General features: G+C 50.1%; 1 protein-coding gene across 1 annotated transcript in view; it reads right to left on the reverse strand.

Moving 5' to 3' along the window:
- Positions 1-2,031: 2,031 nt before the first annotated feature.
- The window catches only part of LOC132577668 (maestro heat-like repeat family member 5), a 57,006-nt gene continuing 40,053 nt past the window's right edge, over positions 2,032-18,984 (reverse strand). The window contains exons 13-17 of the mRNA XM_060247458.1: positions 8,213-8,330; positions 7,241-7,384; positions 3,168-3,344; positions 2,161-2,316; positions 2,032-2,049 (exon numbers count right to left, since the gene is read on the reverse strand). Coding sequence (XP_060103441.1) covers positions 2,032-2,049; positions 2,161-2,316; positions 3,168-3,344; positions 7,241-7,384; positions 8,213-8,330 — 613 coding nt within the window. The remainder of the gene's footprint in view (positions 2,050-2,160; positions 2,317-3,167; positions 3,345-7,240; positions 7,385-8,212; positions 8,331-18,984) is intronic.

Below are 18,984 nucleotides of genomic sequence, written 5' to 3' on the forward strand. Positions count from 1 at the left end.
ATCGCCAGTGACCCCTGCAGGCTCCATGCCCAGTAGATGGCAAAAACCTCCAGGATCCCTGGCCAATCTGGCCTGGAGAAAAACTGCCAAAGTGGCTACATCCCTGGGTGTGTAAAGAAGGGCCATGAGAACTAAGCACTGATGCAGCCCTTCCTGCCCTCCCCCTCTTCATCTGACTAAGTTCACAGAATCTGCATTGCTGTCAGATGGCCATCCAGCCTCTGTTTAAAAACCTCCAAGGAAGGAGAGCCCACCACCTCCCAAGGAGGAAGCCTGTTCCACTGAGGAACTGCTCTAACAGTCAGGAAGTTCTTCCTGATGTTGAGCTGGAAATTCTTCTGATTTAATTTCAGTCCACTGGTTCTGGTTCTACATTCTAGGGCCACAGAAAACAATTCCACACCATCCTCTATATGACAACCCTTCAAGTACTTGAAGAAGGTGATCATATCACATCTCAGTCATCTCCACTCCAGGCTAAACATTCCCAGCTCCTTCAGCCTTTCCTCATAAGACTTTGTCTTCAGACCCCCCATCATCTTCATTGCCCTCCTCTGGACATGTTCCAGCTTGTCTATACCCTTCTTAAAATGCAGTGCCCAAAACTGAATACAATACTCCAGGTGAGGTCTAACACAAAGCAATATCATCACTTTGTGTGATCTGAACACTAAACTTCTGTTAATACAGGCCAAAATCAAATTTGCCTTTTTAGCCACCGCATCACACTGCTGACTCATGTTCAGTGAATAGTCCACTAAGATCTCTAGATCCTTTTCACATATACTACTGCCAAGACAAGTCTCCCCCATCCTATAACTATGCATTTCATTTTTCCTACCGAAATTCAGAACTTTCCATTTATCCCTGTTATTCATTTTATTGGTTTTAGCCCAGTTTTCCAGCCTGTCAAGATCATCCTGTATCCTGTTTCTGTCTTCTACTGTATTTGTGACCCCTCCCAATTTAGTATCACCTGCAAATTTAATAAGCATTCCCTCTATTCCTTCATCCAAATAATTTATAAAGATATTAAATGAAACAGGTCCCTGGACAGATCCTTGAGGCACTCTACTTGTCACTCCTCTCCAAAAGGATGAGGAACCATTCACAAGCACTCTTTGGGTTTCATCTGTCAATCAATTACAGATCCACCTAACAGAAACAGGATCCAAACCACATTTCACCAACTAGTCAACAAGGATAGTATGTGGAACCTTATCAAAAGCCTTTTACTGAAATGAAAATAAACTATGTCTACAACAATACCCTGATCCAGCAAGGTAGTAACTAAAGAGATCAGGTTAGTCTGACATGACTTCTTGAGAAATGCAAGCTGGCTCTTAGTAATCCCAGCTGTCCTTTCTAAATGCTCAAGGACGGTTTGATTTGTTCTAAAACTTTTCCAGGTATAGACATCAAGCTGACATGTTTGTAGCTGGATCCTCCTTTTCTCCCTTCATGGATCTTGTTCTCCAAGAATTCTCAAAAATAATGGCCAGAGTCTCAGAAATTATGCCCACAAGTTCTTTTAGTACCCTTGGATGCAGTTCATCTGTCTCGGTGGGCTGAGCTTCATTGAAAGAAACTAGATGCTTATGTACCACCCCTGTATTAATCCTAGGCTGCAACTCCCTTCCCTTATCACGTGTTCTGTTTTTGCCATGTTGAGCACCTTTTCCCTCACAAGAGAAGACTGAGGGAAAACAGGAATTGAGCAGTTCCGCCCTCTCTTCATCACCTGTTACAATTTCACCGTCCTGTCCTCTCAAGAAGCCTACCATGTGCTTCCTCTTTTTCTAACTCTGAACATCAGAAAAGAGCATCACAACCCAGGAGGATCCTCTGCAGCCTTTCTAGCTTCCTGGGGCAGCAGAAATCCTCATGATCCCTCCAGACCCCACCCGGCTCCCTCTGGAATCACAAGGAGATGGGGAAAGCCCTGCTGGATCAGACCATGAGGGTCCAGCATCCGTTTCCCACAGTGGCCGGCCATACAGGGCACTGAAGGCAAGGCTCAGCCCCGCCTCCTCATTGGAAGAGGCCTTTCTGTTTGAAAGAAAACAACCTTCTGTGGGCAAAGCAGAATGCAGCCCCAGCAGAGAGGAGACGTTGGCAGGATGCAGAGCCTGTGGAAGGGCCCCCTCCCGCTGGACTTGCCATGGCCACGATGTTGTCTCTGTCTTTCAAATGGAGCAGCAAAGCAAGCAGACCGTACACCACTTCCTTCTTTAGCAGGGTCTTGTCAGCCTCTTTCGCTCTCATCACCAACTGACCAAAGAGTGACATGGCACATGCCCGGACATCTGCCCTTTCCTGAGTGGGACACAAAGCAGGAGGCATGAAGCGCTGCAGGATCTGGTGGCCTGCTTGGTTCACTTTAACCATCTTACTGGAGTTCTGACTGTCCTTCCCGATAGCTGGGTTCAGGGTGGTTTCACAACAAAGTTAGAATTACAGACAAGATAAATCCACAATTAAATAAGCAGCAAAAAACACTGCAGTTCTCTGAAAGCAAGAGGACGTCGAATCCTGGTGGTGCCGCTATCTCGCGGTGGGGGGCAGAAGTGGGAGTGCCAGATGAAACTGTTGCTGCCCTCAACCTCTCTGCCTTACAGGCCCTGTGGAACAGTAACCATCCCCGCAGGGACCAGAGAGAACTTGGCAAAGAGTTTCACCAGGTTGGGGCCAGGGCAGAGACGGCCCTGGCCCTAGCTGAGGACAGCAGGATGCTGATCACCACAGAGCAAGGCTCTCTTCGGGGTGGTCCGGGAGGTACGCGGGTCCCTGGCCACCAAGGGGCTTAAAGGCCAATGCCAACACCTTGAGCCTGATCCAGCGGTACTGGGTGTGTTTCCGCCAAGGAGCCAGGGCAGCAAGTGTGCTGTCCCTTCCTCCCATTTTGTCCCCACAGCAGCCCTGAGAATGAGTGTCTGGGCCCAGGCCACCCAGAAAACTCTCATGGCATAGTGGGGATTCGAACCTGAGGCTCCCAGATCCTGGTCCAACACTGGCCATGCAGAAGGCGCCACCTGCTGCACCCGGCCCTGGCCGGTGAATGGTTGGAAAAAGATTCTGGGCTGGAGGAACTTGGATCTGACCCAGTGGAGGAATTCTTATGCTGCATGACGCCCCCCCCCCACCCAAACACAGGATCCAATACTTACATCCTCAAAAAAGGAACGGACATTCAGAGCAAGGTCAACACAGATGGGCCCAATCCACTGGCCGTCCATGTCATAGATGGCAGCCATGATGTCCTTCAGCCCCTGCAGGATGTTTCCTTCCAGCCCACCAAACACAGAGTTCATCAGGGCAGGCAGCTGGTCTCGGAGAAACTTCACCTGAGCAACACAAGGAGAGGGGGGAGGACAGAGGGGGCTGAGAGGGTGGCACAGATGGGGAGCTGAAGGCAGGCAGGCAGTCCCAGGGTCACCTGAAGCAGCGGCTCCGGGCACCTCTCCCCGAGGCTAAACTCAGGGCTTAGCCACTTTTAGAGCCTTCTGCTCAGCCAAGCTCTTCCTTCCTCCACAGAGCTGCCTACCAGTTTTCAATTACAGTCAAGAAATGCAGCCACTGAAACTACTAAAAATAAACAATAAGCAATGAAGATCCTGTGCATGTAGGGGGAGGGATTTGTGAGATTCCTGCATTGTGCAAGGGGTGGGACTAGATGACCCTGGAGGTCCCTTCCAACTATGATTCTATAAACAATGCAGATCCTGTGAATTTAGGGGGAGGGATTTGTGAGTTTCCTGCATTGTGCTGGGGGGGGGGACTAGATGACCCTGGAGGTCCCTTCCAACTCTATGATTCTATGATTCTAAATTAGCAAAGGTATAAAACAGAAGCAAACTGGTCAACCAGTAAAAATCAACTGTGGCAGGACTGTGAAAGAAATGTCAGGCAAAAGCCAAGTTTTAAAAAATTCAGGATAACAGAACTGCCTTTGTCAGTCCTGACAAAAGACAAATGATTGTGCCAAATGGACCCCCACCCCACCCCTGGAGGGCTTTCTGTACAGTCAGGGTGGTGGGGAAAGTGTTCCAAGCTGAAAACAGTCTCTTATAGTGCCCACAGGCAGTGAGGCTCTGAATATGACTTCCTTCCCTGTGTGGAGGGGCTGGGGTTCACACGAGGCTTTCAGAGATACTCTAGACCCAGGCTGGCGAGGGTGTTGGTGCCACAGAAACATATTGGCAGCCAGGGCAGCTGCTGCAGAATCCTGGCAACCAATCAAAAGGCAGGTGGCAGCATTCTGTACTCAAGGACGGACGTCTCTGCAAAGCCTCATTTAGGGTGCAGGATGACCGCTGCTGTGGCCTTCACAGCAGTGGCCCCAGCTCCGTCCAGCTGCCTGAGGTCAGGGGATGGATCAAGAAAAGGTTCGATCTGTAACTCTCCGGCTGATCTCCACTTTACAGCCCTTGCCTCATATTCTCCAAATGGCATTATTCTTACTATACATATTTATTTCTACAAAATGCCATCATTGCATGTGGTACATGAGCACGACAAAGACTCCCCAAGCCCTCCACCCCCAGGGCGCTATCCCTGAAAGCAGGAAGGAAGGAAAATGGAGGGGAGGGAGGAAAGAAGGAAAATGGAGGGGAGGGAGGAAAGAAGGAAAATGGAAGGAAGGAAGGAAGGAAGGAAGGAAGGAAGGAAGGAAGGAAGGAAGGAAGGAAGGAAGGAAGGAAGGAAGGAAGGAAGGAAAATGGAGGGAAGGAAGGAAGAAAAATGAAGGGGAGGGAGGGAGGAAGGAAAATGGAGGGGAGGAAGGAAGGAAGGAAAATGGAGGGGAGGGAGGAAGGAAGGAAAATGGAGGGGAGGGAGGAAGGAAGGAAAATGGAGGGGAGGAAGGAAGGAAGGAAAATGGAGGGGAGGGAGGAAAGAAGGAAAATGGAGGGGGGGGAGGAAAGAAGGAAAATGGAGGGGAGGAAGGAAGAAAGGAAAATGGAGGGAAGGAAGGAAGGAAGAAAAATGAAGGGGAGGGAGGAAGGAAGGAAAATGGAGGGAAGGAAGGAAGAAAGAAAAATGAAGGGGAGGGAGGGAGGAAGGAAAATGGAGGGGAGGGAGGAAGGAAAATGGAAGGGAGGAAGGAAGGAAGGAAGGAAGGAAAATGGAGGGAAGGAAGGAAGGAAGAAAAATGAAGGGGAGGGAGGAAGGAAGGAAAATGGAGGGGAGGGAGGAAGGAAAATGGAAGGGAGGAAGGAAAATGGAGGGAAGGAAGGAAGAAAGAAAAATGAAGGGGAGGGAGGGAGGAAGGAAGGAAAATGGAGGGGAGGGAGGAAGGAAAATGGAAGGGAGGAAGGAAGGAAAATGGAGGGAAGGAAGGAAGAAAGAAAAATGAAGGGGAGGGAGGGAGGGAGGAAGGAAAATGGAGGGGAGAGAGGAAGGAAAATGGAAGGGAGGAAGGAAGGAAAATGGAGGGAAGGAAGGAAGAAAGAAAAATGAAGGGGAGGGAGGGAGGGAGGAAGGAAAATGGAGGGGAGAGAGGGAGGGAGGGAGGGAGGAAGGAAGGAAGGAAGGAAGGAAAATGGAAAGGAGGGAGGGAGGAAAATGATGGGGAGGGAGGGAGGAAAGAAGGAAAATGGAGAGAAGGAAGGTAGGAAAATGGAGGGGAGGAAGGAAGGAAGGAAAATGAAGGGGAGGGAGGGAGGAAGGAAGGAATGAAAATGGAGGGGAGGGAGGGAGGGAGGAAAGAAGGAAGGAAAATGGAGGGGAGGGAGGAAGGAAGGAAAATGAAAGGGAGGGAGGGAGGAAGGGGTGGAGGGAGGAAGGGGTGGAGGAAGGAAGAAAGGAAGGAAGGAAAATGGAGGGGAGGGAGGAAGGAAGGAAGAAAAATAGAGGGGAGGGAGGGAGGAAGGAACAAAGAAAAATGGAGGAGAGGGGGGAGGAAAATGGATGGAAGGAAGGAAGGTCAATGGAGGGGAGGGAGGGAGGAAGGACAATGGAGGGGAGGGAGGGAGGGAGGAAGGAAGGAAAATGGAGGAAAGGGAGGAAGGAAGGAAGGAAAATGAAAGGGAGGGAGGAAGGATGGATGGAAAATGGAGGGGAGGGAGGGAGGAAGGAAAGAAAATGGAGGGGAGGGAGGAAGGAAGGGAGGGAGGAAGAAAAATGGAGGTGAGGGAGGGAGGAAGGAAAATGGAGTGGGGAGGGAGGAAGGAAAATGGAGGGGAGGAGAGAGGAAGGGAGGCATGGAGAGAGGAGGGAGGGAGGGAGGGAGAAAGGAAAATGGAGGAGGGAGGGAGGAAGGAAAATGGAGGGGAGGGAGGAAGGAAAATGGAGGGGAGGGAGGAAGGAAGGAATATGGAGGGGAGGAAAATGGAGGGGAGGGAGGGAGGAGAGAGGGAGGAAGGGAGGGATGGAGAGAGGAGGGAGGGAGGGGAGGAGGAGGAGAAAGTTGGATTTATATCCTGCTCTTCACTTGGAGACTCCAAGGGGTTTATAATTCCTTCCCTTCCCCTCCCCACAACAGATACCCTGTGAAGCAGGTGGGGCTGAGAGAGCTCTGACTGAGAACTGTTCTTGAGAGAACAGCTCTGTGAGAACTGTGAGTCACCCAATATCACTGTGGAGAAGGAGTGGGGAATCAAGCCTGGTTCTCCCAGATTAGAGCCTGTGCACTTAACCAGTACACCAAACTGGCTCTCCCTGGTGAGAAGCCAAAAGAATAAGAAAGGAAACTGAGAGAGACATTTGACTGTGGTGGGATTGTGGACAGACCTGCAGATGTTCCTGCTTAACACACCAGTGGTCTTTGCAGTGACCACAGTTCAGTCCTGCTGGTATTTTCCACAGTTCACACAATATGCCCAAGGCAAAGCTGAATGGCCCAGGGACACAGAGTCACCAAGAAGCTCTGCTGGGCTGCAGCCTCCCCCCCCCACATCTCCTGCAGATGCTAACCCCGCCCCCTTCTGCCCTTCGGAAGTCCCCTCCTGGCAGAGGAAGTCTCCTGTCAGCTTCCCTCCATCCCACCCCACCTCAGAGGCCCTCCTGGCTTGGATCACTTTGGGGTTCCTTGCCTGGAAAGAGGCAAACCTTTTCCTTCCTTATTGACAAATGACAGCGTTGTGGTTATTCCAGCAGACTTTCACTGTGAGAGCTCCGAGAGATAAAAATGGCCACTTGCCACAAAGACAGGCCCTCCATCTCAGGCTCAGGGCCCCTGTTCAAGCCTTCTTTGGCCAGCTGTCCGCAGTGAGTGCCTTAGGGGGACCCTCTGGCTTCTCACCTTCTCTTGCTGGAACACAAAACTGCTGAGTCCTTTCAGGCAAAGCTCTCGGATGACTGGATTGGAGGCAGACAGGCCTTCCTCAAGATGGTCCTTCAGGCTGAACCTGTTCATCATCTTGACAGCGGATGGGCTCTTGAGGAACTGCCACGGAAACGTCGCGGATTAGTCGCCAAGGGTTATGAAGTCGTCTTAAAGGCCCCACTGTCCATGGACACAGAACCAAGGCTCCCTCTAAGCTGTGGAGCCCTGGGATCAAAAATTCTAGTTTGTGAGCTACTGGCATTAAAGTGGTCAGCAGCTGCATACAATTGCTTGCTCTGGGGCCATTTTTCCTGAGCTAAGACAAAAGTGTGTGAGACAGATGCAAAAAACCCTGTGAGCTAGCTCACACTAAAACAGCTTAGAGAACTCGTGGGCACTCAATGAAATTGCTGAGCAGTCAGGTTAGAATGGATAAAAGGAAGTCCTTCTTCACTCAAAGAGTGATTAACATGTGGAATTCACTGCCACAGGAGGTGGTGATGGCTGCCAGCATAGACAACTTCAAGAAGGGATAGGATAAACAAATGGAGCAGAGGTCCATCAGCCACGAGTTATAGATGGAACTCTCTGTCTGGGGCAGTGATGCTCTGTATTCCTGGTGTTTAGGGGGGCAATAGTGGGAAGTGTCTTGGCCCCACTGGTGGACCTCCTGATGGCACTTGGGGTTTTTGGCCACTGGGTGACACTTTAGAGCATTGGACTGGATGGGCCATTGGCCTGATCCAACATGGCTTCTCTTATGTAGCAAGATCATGGGTGGCTGGAGAAAGTCCATTCCCTCCTTTTTCAATCCAGGACATCCTTGGCCAGCACCTGCCCTTGCCAGGGAGGGTGTGTATGTGTGTGGGTGCAGGAGGATTTCTTGTCTACCACTCAGGGCTCCTGGTGATTCATTCCTGCCTGCCAAAAGATGCCCCTTTTTCTTACCTCAATAACTAAAGCCAACGCGGTCATCTTCTTCAACTCATCCTCCTCACTGTTGAGGATGAGAGCTGCCTCCCCAAAGATACCCGGGATCTGGGAGCTGCCACACTCTGCCATGGCCCTGGGGAAGGAGAAAGGGAAGTTCCACGAGGAGGATGCTCCACTCTGGTTGTGGAGAACTTAAGAGGGCAACTCTGAGTGGGGGCATGTGAGGGCTGGCATGGATGAAACAGGAGTCCCCTCCTCGCCAGACCAAGCTAGACTCAAGAGCTCCAGCACTGTGGCTCTCCTGGGCTTCCCTCGGTTTTCAGTGTCTCTAGCATGAACACATGGGATCATGTTGTGGCCAGGAGGCACTGCCTGCCTCTAGGGGTACCGCCCTCTTGAGCTAAGGGGCCCCCAAGCTATGGAAACAAAGTGGATTCTGAGCAGAAACAGGCCAAGGAAATATTCCATTCAAAATGGAGTAGAACCAGCAGAGAGCTTGTTCTGGTTATCATCTGAGGCACCCTACTGGCCCGGCTACTCTCCCCTCTCCCTCCCAACTGAGTGATGAGATTATAGCTTCAGCAATAGGCAATGTCTTGTTTCTGTCTTACTCTTCAGATATTGATTAATCAGCCATCTCCCTGACTCTTTACTGCAACTCAGCTTCTCTTTGTTTAATACTATGGTAATGTCTGACACCATATAAATCCTTTATCTTCTAAGTTTACTCTTCCTGAGGTTATCTTTGCTAAACTGCCAATTAACACATATCCTGACTAAATCAGCCCTACTATCGTTTTACCTGGAGATCCATCCATGTGACCAGAGTCAGCTCTGTTCATTGGCTTGGGGTGAGCACCCAATCAGGAACCCAGGGAAGACACATCACCACCCACCACAAGCCAGCCCCTTTCCTGGGAAGGCCTCATCCCTTTCAAAGATTATAAACATGACAGCAAGCTTCACTCCCTTGTTCAGTCTGAGCACATGTAACCAGATTGTCCCCCACCCATTACTCTAAGTAAGGGGGCCCCTCAGACGTGGCATGATGCATGTCTCCATCTCCAAGTAGTATAGCCTGTGTGTCTCCCATCGTTCTCTGCTATCTTTCAACCCTTTTATTCCTAGGTCTTTTGTGAGTGCCTACTTAATTTATGTTTTAATGAATGATTGCAATTGCATACCCCTATATTTGTTCTAAGTAAAAACCATTTAAATTGCACGTGACTGAGGAGTCTTCATTGCTCACCCGCCCTCCATATTATTGGTCAAGATCTTTGCTCCTTAAAAGCTCTATTTGGGTGTTTCCGCTAATTTCTCCATTTAAAATAGGAAACCCAAAGCATTTTGAGTAACAATCTGATGCCATCATGGTGTACATGATGGGGAACAGTTAGGGAAAAAAACAGGTTGCTTACCTGTAACTGATGATCTTCGAGTGGTCATCTGTGCAATCACACACATGGATCTTGCTGCTGGCAACGAATCCATACCTCGGAGTCTCCAATAGCTTGCCTAGAGCGTTGTTTGGTTTGGTTTTTTTGGCGTGCTCTCCCGCTTGCCCTGGGGAGCAGGCATCAACTGCGCATGCCTGGAGCGAGCAGGAGGCGCCCCTCCCACTCAGTTTCTTCCAGCTGCTACTGACAGTCTACGTAGGTAAAAACCAGAGCAGAAACAGCCAGCAGAGGGGAAGGCTGGGTGGGCATGTGTGACTGCACAGATGACCACTCGAAGATCATCAGTTACAGGTAAGCAACCTGTTTATCTTCATCATGGTCTCTGTGCAGTCCCACACATGGGCGACTAGCAAGCTGAAAGTCAGAAAGGAAGGTGGGTGCTGGCAAGGAAAAAATTTTTATACTTACAATGCATGCACTCAACTGTGGTGATTTCAGTGGAAGATGGCCCTGAGAACCACTTGGTCGAAGGAGGCGTCACTCCTGGCACGATTGTCCAAAGCGTAGTGGGAGACGAACGTGGATGACCATGATGCAGCAGAGCAAATGTCCTCTAAGGGGACGCCGTCCAGAAAGGCCGAGGAGGTTGAGACTGCTCTAGTCGAGTGAGCCCTAAGACCCTCAGGTAAAGGTTGCTTAGCAACTTCGTAGCACAACCGGATTGCAATGGATACCCACTTAGAGAGTCTCTGGGTAAAAACTGTGCATCCTCTTTGGGGATTGCCGTAGGCCACAAACAAGTTAGGGTCCTTACGGAAAGGTTGTGTATGAGAGAGGTAAAAAGACAAAACTCCTTTGAAGTCGAGGGTGTGTAGAGCTCTTTGTCCAGAGTCCTTGGGATCAGGGAAAAACGTGAGCAACGAAGTAGAAGTTGAAAGATGAAATTTCAACACAATTTTGGGTAAGAAAGCCGGATCCGCTCTCAGGACCACCTTGTTCCTGTAAAAAACTGAATAAGATGGGTGAGAGCGGAATGCACACAAGTCACTAGCTCGCTTGCCAGAAGTGAGCGCAACCAACGGGGCAGTTTTCCAAGAAAGAAAATTGAGATCCACAGTAGCCAAGGGTTCAAACTGAGGTCTCATAAGTTGTGCAAGAACTAACGACAAACTCCAAACTGGCACAATTGGTTTGATAGGAGGGTGAAGGTGTAACATGCCCCTGAGGAATGATTTGGACGGTCTGTGGGAAAAAACAGTCTGACCATCAATAGGCCTATGGAAAGCCGAGATGGCTGAAAGATGAACTTTCAAGGAGGAATAACTGAAACCAGAAACTTGCAGAGACAGAAGGTATTCTAGGATCAAAGGGAGAGGTACAGACTCTGGATAAAGTTGTTGCGAAAATGCAAACGAGCAAAAATGCTTCCACTTGCATTGGTATGAACGCCTGGTAGAAAGTTTCCTAGCATTTAGGATAACTTCTGCGACATTTGATGGTAAAGTTATGGCCGAATTCTCCATGCTGTGAGCCGAAGGATCTGGGGATTGTGGTGCCGTGATTCTGGGTGAGGAGGTCGTCTGCCAACAGATTGCGGCGGTAAGTGTGATTCGACATCTGGAAGAGTCTCGTGAACCACGGTTGCCATGGCCACCATGGCGATACCAGGATGCAATCTGTACCGTCCCGAACGATCTTGAGTAGGGATCAAGTAATTAGAGGAGTTGGGGGGAACAGGTAATGAAGTGGTCCCTTCTAAATGTGGAGAAAGGCATCGTTGCCTCTCTGGGAGTAAAAGAGAGGGCACTTCGAATTGTCTCTTGTTGCAAAGACATCTATCTGAGGAAGCCCAAAGCATGCAAAAATGCGATGCAGGTAGCATGGATTAAGGGACCACTCGTGGTTGTCTATGCAAATTCTGCTAAGGGAGTCGGCTAACACATTCTCTATCCCTGGCAAGTGGATGGCAGTCAGGCAGATTTCATTTTTGATGCACCACTCCCATAGGGCTATGGCTAGGCGGACCTGGTCCAGCCCTGCCTGTTCACATAAAAAACTGTAGCCATGTTGTTGGTTGTAATCTGATCATGCCGGTTGGTTACAGACGGGAGAAAGGACTGGAGAGCTCTGTGAACAGCAATAAGTCGTAGGCAGTTTATATGCATGGCCCTCTCAGGAGTAGTCCACAGACCCCTGACAGTCTTGTCCTCTAAGCGGGCTCCCCATCCCCACTTGGAGGCATCTGTAGTTACAACGACAGAAGGAGGAGGAAGGACAAAAGGCATTCCACAAAGTAGATTCTGGCACTGTCCACCAGAAGAGGGAGAGTTGAACTTTCTGGGGTACAGTAAGTGCTCTGAGGTTGTATGTGCGAGTGGTAGGCATGAACAAACCAAAGTTGGAATGGCCGCATGTACAGTCTGGCAAAACGAAGAACGGAAGTTGTTGCGGCCATGAGTCCCAGAAGATGCTGAATGATGATTGCAGGTTGTGTTGGAGCAAGTATGACCTCCTGGGCCAAAGACAGGATGGACTGGGCATGATCCATAGGAAGATAGAAGAGGTGAGGAGACGGGCAAAGACGAGCACCTATAAAATGTAGATCCTATGTTGGGGTGAGGTGAGACTGGTAGCGTTCATGCACAGGCACAGGCACAGGGAGGCGAGAAGAGAAAGGGTTGTTTTGAGATTCTTCACAAGTTGATGTGACGTAGGGGCGATTAGCAACCATTCGTCTATGTACGGGAACACGGGGATGCTGCGAATACGCAAGGCAGCTGCCACCACTGCCATGCATTTCGTGAACACCCTCGGGGCGGTGGACAACCTGAATGGAAGGGCTCGATACTGGAAGTTATGTCCTCCCATGGCGAAGCGTAGACACTTGTGGTGCTGAGGTCTGATGGTTATGTGGAAATAGGCATCCTGGAGGTCCAGGGAAGCCATCCATGAGTCCTGCAGAATTAAAGGCAGAATTGATTGAACGGAGATCATTCTGAATTTCTTGGAGACTATCCGCTTGTTTAGTCTTCTGAGATTCAGAATGGGTCTTTTGCCGCCGTCCCTTTTGGGAACTAGGAAGTATCATGAGTAGAAACCTGTCCCTTGATTGTGATGAGGAACAGGCTCTATTGCATTTTTTGGAGCAAGTCCACAATCTCTTGTTTGAGATGAGGAGACGGCAGGGTGACAACGAAATGGTGATGGCGAGGGAGCAAAACAAACTTGATGGCTTAACCTAGGCGAATTATGGTGAGCACCCAAGAGTCCATGGTGATTGAATTCCACGTCTGATAGAACGGGAAGAGTCTGGTCTGATAAAGGGGATCCAGCTGTCGGGGAGGGCACGGAGCGAAGTCAAAGAGACTGTTTGGCTGGCTGGGTAGATGTCTTGGTTTGCTGAGAGCGTGGTTTCTGGTGGAAAGGGTGTTTTTGTTGAGGAGTTTTCTGCTTCCAATAATCTGCTTGTTTAGGAGAATGTTAGCGCCTCTGAAATGATGGTCTCCAGGGTCTGGGCCAGTTGAACTGTTGTGGGGGTAGTTGAGAGAACCCAAACTGCTTCGCCCTCTTGTGGCCGTCATCCACAGAAGTGAGAACCTCATTGGTGGAGGCATGAAAGAGTCCAAGGCCATCAAAGGGAAGATCCTCAATTTTTTGTTTGATGTCCAGTTGTAGATTTGTGGATCTGAGCCAGGCATGTCAACGTAGTGCTACTGAAGATGCGAAAACCCTAGACGAACAGGAAACAGCATGCCTGATGGAATTTATTTGCTGTTTAGAAACTCTTGAGAGCTCAGAGACCAAGTTGGACACCACCCTTTGAGAAGTCTCGGGGAGAGAAGGGATGAGAGATGTAAATTGGTTGGCAAGATTGAAGGTATAGGCGCAGAACTCATTCACGTGTTATCGAGTGATCGGTGCTGACAAGACGCGCGGACTCCCTCGGGGAGCAACCCTTGCCCCCTCCCCTTAACCTCCCCCCCTCCCCACTCCCCAGAGTCTAACTCGACAGGTCAACTGAATTCGGCGTTTGCATGTAAATTGGTTGGCAAGATTGAAGGTATAGGCGGAGAAGTAAGCCAGGTAATTGTTCACCTTTGAATTGGTAGAGGAAAGATTATAGATTTTGCAGACTAGGGTGTCCAACTTTCGGCCTTCACGATCAGGAGGTGTAGGGTGTCTAGAAGGTTTGGCTTTAGCTGCAGAATGGACGATGGTGAAATTTGGAGCTGGATGTGAGGCTAAAAATTTTTATTCCAGAGCATGGACTCTATACAGGGAATCAAAAAGCTTCGAGGTAGGTGGAACAGAAGCAGGTTTGTTCCACGCCTCACAAAGTCCTTCCAAGTGCACTGGTAGCATAGGTAGAAGTGACCCAGAAGGAAAATCTGCTTGAACCAGATCATGCACCACATCTGAAATCTTGGGTGAATCCGATGGGAGAGTCATGTTCAAAGCCTCAGCCATAGTGGTGATAAGATTAAGGTAGGCTTTTGAACCATCCAGTGGAGAGAGACTGTTTGGACGAGTAGAGTCAGAACCGGCGGAGCCAGGTGGATTTTCGGAATCGGACGAAGCAGAAGTGTCCTTATCGGATTCAGAGTCCTCTGGCTCCGGCAGAGGCATGGGTTTGGTCGGTGCAGACGCAGACTTAGGGTCCTTGAGAGGAGGAAGAGATTTTGGTCGTGGCAGAGTGGTCGAAGTCGTGGCCAGTGCCGAGGGCATAGTAGAGCAAACTGGGGCATCCTGGACTCGAGGTAGCATATGAGACTCACAGTACCAAGAAGGTTCACAGTCTCAAGATGTGAAGTATTCGGAGTCTCAGGTTCGAGAAGGCTCACGGTATCAAGATGAAGGGTAGACAATGTCTCGGGTTCGAGACGGTGAGGGTTCAAGATCGCGGAGTTGAGGAAGTGAAACTTTGAAGTCTCTGTGGGAGGCGACATCAGGCTCACAGTACCGAGAGTGCTGGAAACCCTCCTCCGAAGGAGAATGAGAGTAACGGTGATAGACTCGACAGTGTCGAGGAGATGGAGATCTAGAGACCAAGGAGTACTCGTACCGACCCATTTGGTAGTAATCACAGTAGGCCGGTGATTGAGAACAGAAGTCACGGCGGCAAGTCGGAGAGCGAGAGCAGACATGTTGAGTGGACACTTGTGTCAAAGACTCCTGGTACAGAGGGGAAACTCCGATGTCCCGAAAAGACCCAGGTTGAAGTAGAGACCGGGCATGTTCCTGAGAGAGGGTCAGAGGATCCGATTGAGGGTCAGGTTCGAGAATGTCAAAAGGCACTACACTGTGGACCGAGGGTGATCGAGACCAAATTGGAATGTCTTCGACTGGAGCATGAGGAGTGAGTTGAGGCATATCTGAGATAACGTCAGAAGGCGCCGAGAGCTCTGGAGGAATTAGAGGTTGCGTCAAGACCAAATGGGTGGGAACCGAAGCCATAGCTGTCGAGGTGGTTGCCGTTGGTGAAGTCGTCGGAGCCGACCTTGTTGGGTCGCGAGGTTTCTTTGGAACCGTAGCCGATGAGTCTGAGTGATGAGACTTCTTTGAAGACTTATGGTCGGGGTTGGAGTGCTTGGACGCTCTCTTGTTGGAATTATGCTTCTTAAGGGGTGTGGAGGAACGCCATCTTAGTTAATGTTGGTGCTTCGTTGGAAGGGAACATTAAACTACTAAAGCAGGCTTTGGCCTAGCCTCCCTTCATCCCCTCCTCCCTTCCAGAGTTAAACCTCCTAAAGGGGCAGGAAGTTCTTTAGCCTTCCCCTCATTGCCTCCCCCCTTCTGGAGTTAAACCAGCAACTCTAGGGGGAAAGCCTCCTAGAGGGGCAGGAAGTTCTTTTGTTTTATTTAGTTGAGTTAGGCGGGAAAAGGCCAGTTCTCAGCTGGCGCTCAGGGAGAGAGGTTGCCAGCCTGTGGGCTCCTGCCTGTGGGTGAGGCGGAGTGGCCCCCAGGCAGTAATTCACAAGGTAGGGCTAGTTTACACCAGGGACGAGAGGATGCGTTTAAATCCACCTTTTATTTGTCCTTCTTGTTGCTGTTCATGTGCTGTGCTAAACTTTTACATGTAACTGTTTTTGTTTTTATTTTTCTTTCTCTTCTTATTAAACATTTTTACTGTTTTGAATGCTGGCAGTCAAACTCTGTACCACATAGATCCCCAACCGCTTAGACCACGCTGCTTTATGAAGGGGGCCCTGGGGAAGGGGGAAGGCATGCAGTTGGATAAGGTGCCAATCCTCCAGGGGTTCCCCGAAGAAGTGCTGTGGTCTCTGTGATACCCAAGTACTGGGTGGCAGAGGACCTTGAGGCCTGGCCTCATAGCTGGAGAGGGGGATTGGGAGTCCTGTTCCTCTCAATCTGAACCCCTAGACTGAGCAGGTGGTGGCAGCGAGCCCAAGTGGCCGGAGGAGAAATAGCTCCCTCCAGGAGTTGGCGACTCAATAGGGAGTTGATGGGACCGGGTCTGAAGGCAGAATTGGGCCAGTTCCGTCACATTTGGCGGCAGCGGTGGGATAAGAACAAACAGAGAACTTGATTGGCCAGGCATTTTTTTTTAAGTTGGCATTTTGAATTTGAGACGTGCAAGCACCCAGAGGAAGCAACAGAGGCTTTGTTTTATTTTCGGGTCAACTGGAGTAGGGAAAGTTTAGTTTAGTTAGGATGGAGTGTGCCCAGAGACGGGACATCCTGAAGATGAGAAAGCCACAGCTCCAGGAAGAGTGTGCAAAGCAAAAGCTGGAGTGTGACAACATGACTGTAGCATATATGCAAGACCTCCTGTTGGAGCATAATGAGCATGCAGGGGCACCTGCAGAAGTGCACCCCGCCCAGTCAGAAGCAACCTTACGGCTACAATTGGAACTGGAGAGAATGCGTATCAAGGTGGACCAAGACCGCAGACGGGAGGAAAGAGAGAGGGATAAAAGACAAGAGATCCGCAGACGGGAGCAGAAAGAGCAACGTCACCATGAGCTTGAGGTGCTACGTCTGAAAGCTGAACAAAGCAAAAAGATCAAAGTCACCCCCAAAGACTTTGCAGTGTACAAAGAGGGAGAAGACCTCTCCATATACCTCTCCAACTTTGAGAAGGCAGCCAAACAGTGGGGAATTGCAGAGGAAGACTATATGTCTTACCTCTGTAGCATCCTGACTGGAGAACTTGCAGCCATCTATCACAGCATGCCTATGGAAGGTGGGGGGATAACTTTTGCAACCTATAAAGCCATTGTCTTTAAAAGGTTGTGACTGGGGGCAGACCACTTCTGAAAGCAGTTCAGGGGTTTAGCCCCACCAGAATGTAAATCCTATTCTGAATTTGGGGTAAAGCTGGGTGATCTTGAGAAGAGATGGGTAGAGGAAGAAAAAGCCCAGGATTTTAAGGCTTTGTTCCAGCTGTTGATTTTAGACCAGTTCTACTTAAGACTTCCCAAAGAGTTGAAATGCCTGGTAAAAGATAGAAAACCTAAAACCATTACAGAGGCCTCAGAACTGGTGGACGAGCTGGTGCAGAACAGAGAGGGGTTGGATTGGATCCCTTCCCAGTTGGGAAGGGGACAAAAGGGGTCCCCAATGGGTGGGAAGGAACACCCGGCACCCAAAAGGGAAGGGAAACCTGCCCAGGAAGAGGGTAGGAAATCCCCTGATTTGACTAATCAGGATCGGCCCCAGATTCGAACGTGCCACAACTGTGGGAAGGCTGGACACCTAAGGTCAGCCTGCCCAGAGCTGCAAGCTGAACCCCCCAAACCCACAACAAAAGCACCAGTCACTTCAAAGGTGAAGAAGGAGTATGTGGCCGTGGTAAGCCATGAATGTCTTTTCACCAGAATGGAGCCTGCAGAGGCCTGGAGTGATTTTGTTGAACCAGTAAGGCTTAAGGACCGGTTGGTTTTGGGATATGCTGACACTGGCTCTTCAGTCACCCTTGTGAGGGCAGATCTGGTGTCAGAAGCTGACATTGTCCCTGATATGGCATTCAGAATCAAGGGGGTTCTGGGACCACCCGCCAAGATTCCTGTGGCCCGGATGCCAGTGGAATGGCGAGGATCAGCAGGTCTTATGGAGGTTGGGGTAATGAAGGAACAGAAAGTTCCAGTGTTATTGGACTGGGATTTGTTGGTTGGCCAGTACTCTATCAATGCTGTAACCTGCAGCCAAACCCTCAGAGGAAAGTGGGAGGAGGAAGGCAACTTTAGGGAAGCCACCTCACCACCAGCCAGGGAGGGGGAAATAGCCCAGGTTACTGAGGACGAAGAGAGGTCAGTCACCCAGGAGGGGGAGGACCAGCCTGTCTCAAGCCCTGGAGGAGGGTGTTCCCAAGGGGAAGAGGGGTGTAGCTTTCCCCAAGTGCAGCAAGAGGCTGTAGAGGTTCCTAGCAAGGAAAGGAACCTGTCTAGCGTAAAGGATGTGCATGCTGAAGAGACAGAGGTGGAGAGTGGAGATTTCACAGGAGGTTCTGAGAGCAGCAAGGCTAATGTGGGCTCAGAGGAGCACGTAGCTGAAGGCTTGGGGGAATGGGAGTGGTTCCAAAAGGAGGTCCTGAGTGACCTTAGGTTGGAACCGGTTCACCAAGTAGCTGTGGATCAGGAAGTGGGATCTTCCAAGACTCTCTCAGAACAGGTTGTCTCGAAGCAGGGCAGACAGGAGTCCTGGGAAGCTGTGGGACCGTCCAGGCAGGAAGGGGGTCAGTTGGGTAGTGCTGAAAAACCAACCGAGGGGACTGAGAACCCAAGCCAAACCTTTGCTGAGGATTCTGGAAACAGTGGGACTAGGGGTGGCTTGAAGGAACAGATGATGGAAAGTCTGGGGGAGCCAGAAATGTTCCTGTCTGAGGTTCAAAGTGACCCTAGGCTGGAACCACTGTGTGAGGTGGCAAGGGACCAGAAATTGGAGTTCTCAGAAGCTGAGACAGGGGATAGGGTGATGGTTTTCCTGCCACTTCATACTGGTGAATGGAAAGCGGAATGGGAGGGACCCCATGTGATTGTGGATGACCTGGACGATGCTACTTATGTGGTGGCTATGGAGAAGACTGGAAAGACAGTTAAAGTGGTGCAGGTGAATATACCACAGCCATTCTCTGCGAGGTCCATGGTGGTGCATATAAGTAGGAAGGAAGGAGACAAAAAGAAGCTGGAACAACAATTGTTTGGAGCACCAGAGGTGGTTTTCTGGGAGGACAGAGTGGACAGAGGGAACATTCCACCAATGAGGGATAAAGAAGCAATTGTGTGGGAACTGGGCAGTTTCCAACCTCATATGTGGGGCCAGGAATTTCCTCCTTTGATGGACCACTCATCCCAGCAACAGCAGCAACTGAGGGAGAGCACCAAACTCCAGAGGTGGTCCTGGGAGGTGGAGGAGTACATCTTAAAGACT

Source organism: Heteronotia binoei, chromosome 9 (assembly GCF_032191835.1).
Source record: "Heteronotia binoei isolate CCM8104 ecotype False Entrance Well chromosome 9, APGP_CSIRO_Hbin_v1, whole genome shotgun sequence".
Lineage (NCBI taxonomy): Eukaryota > Metazoa > Chordata > Lepidosauria > Squamata > Gekkonidae > Heteronotia > Heteronotia binoei.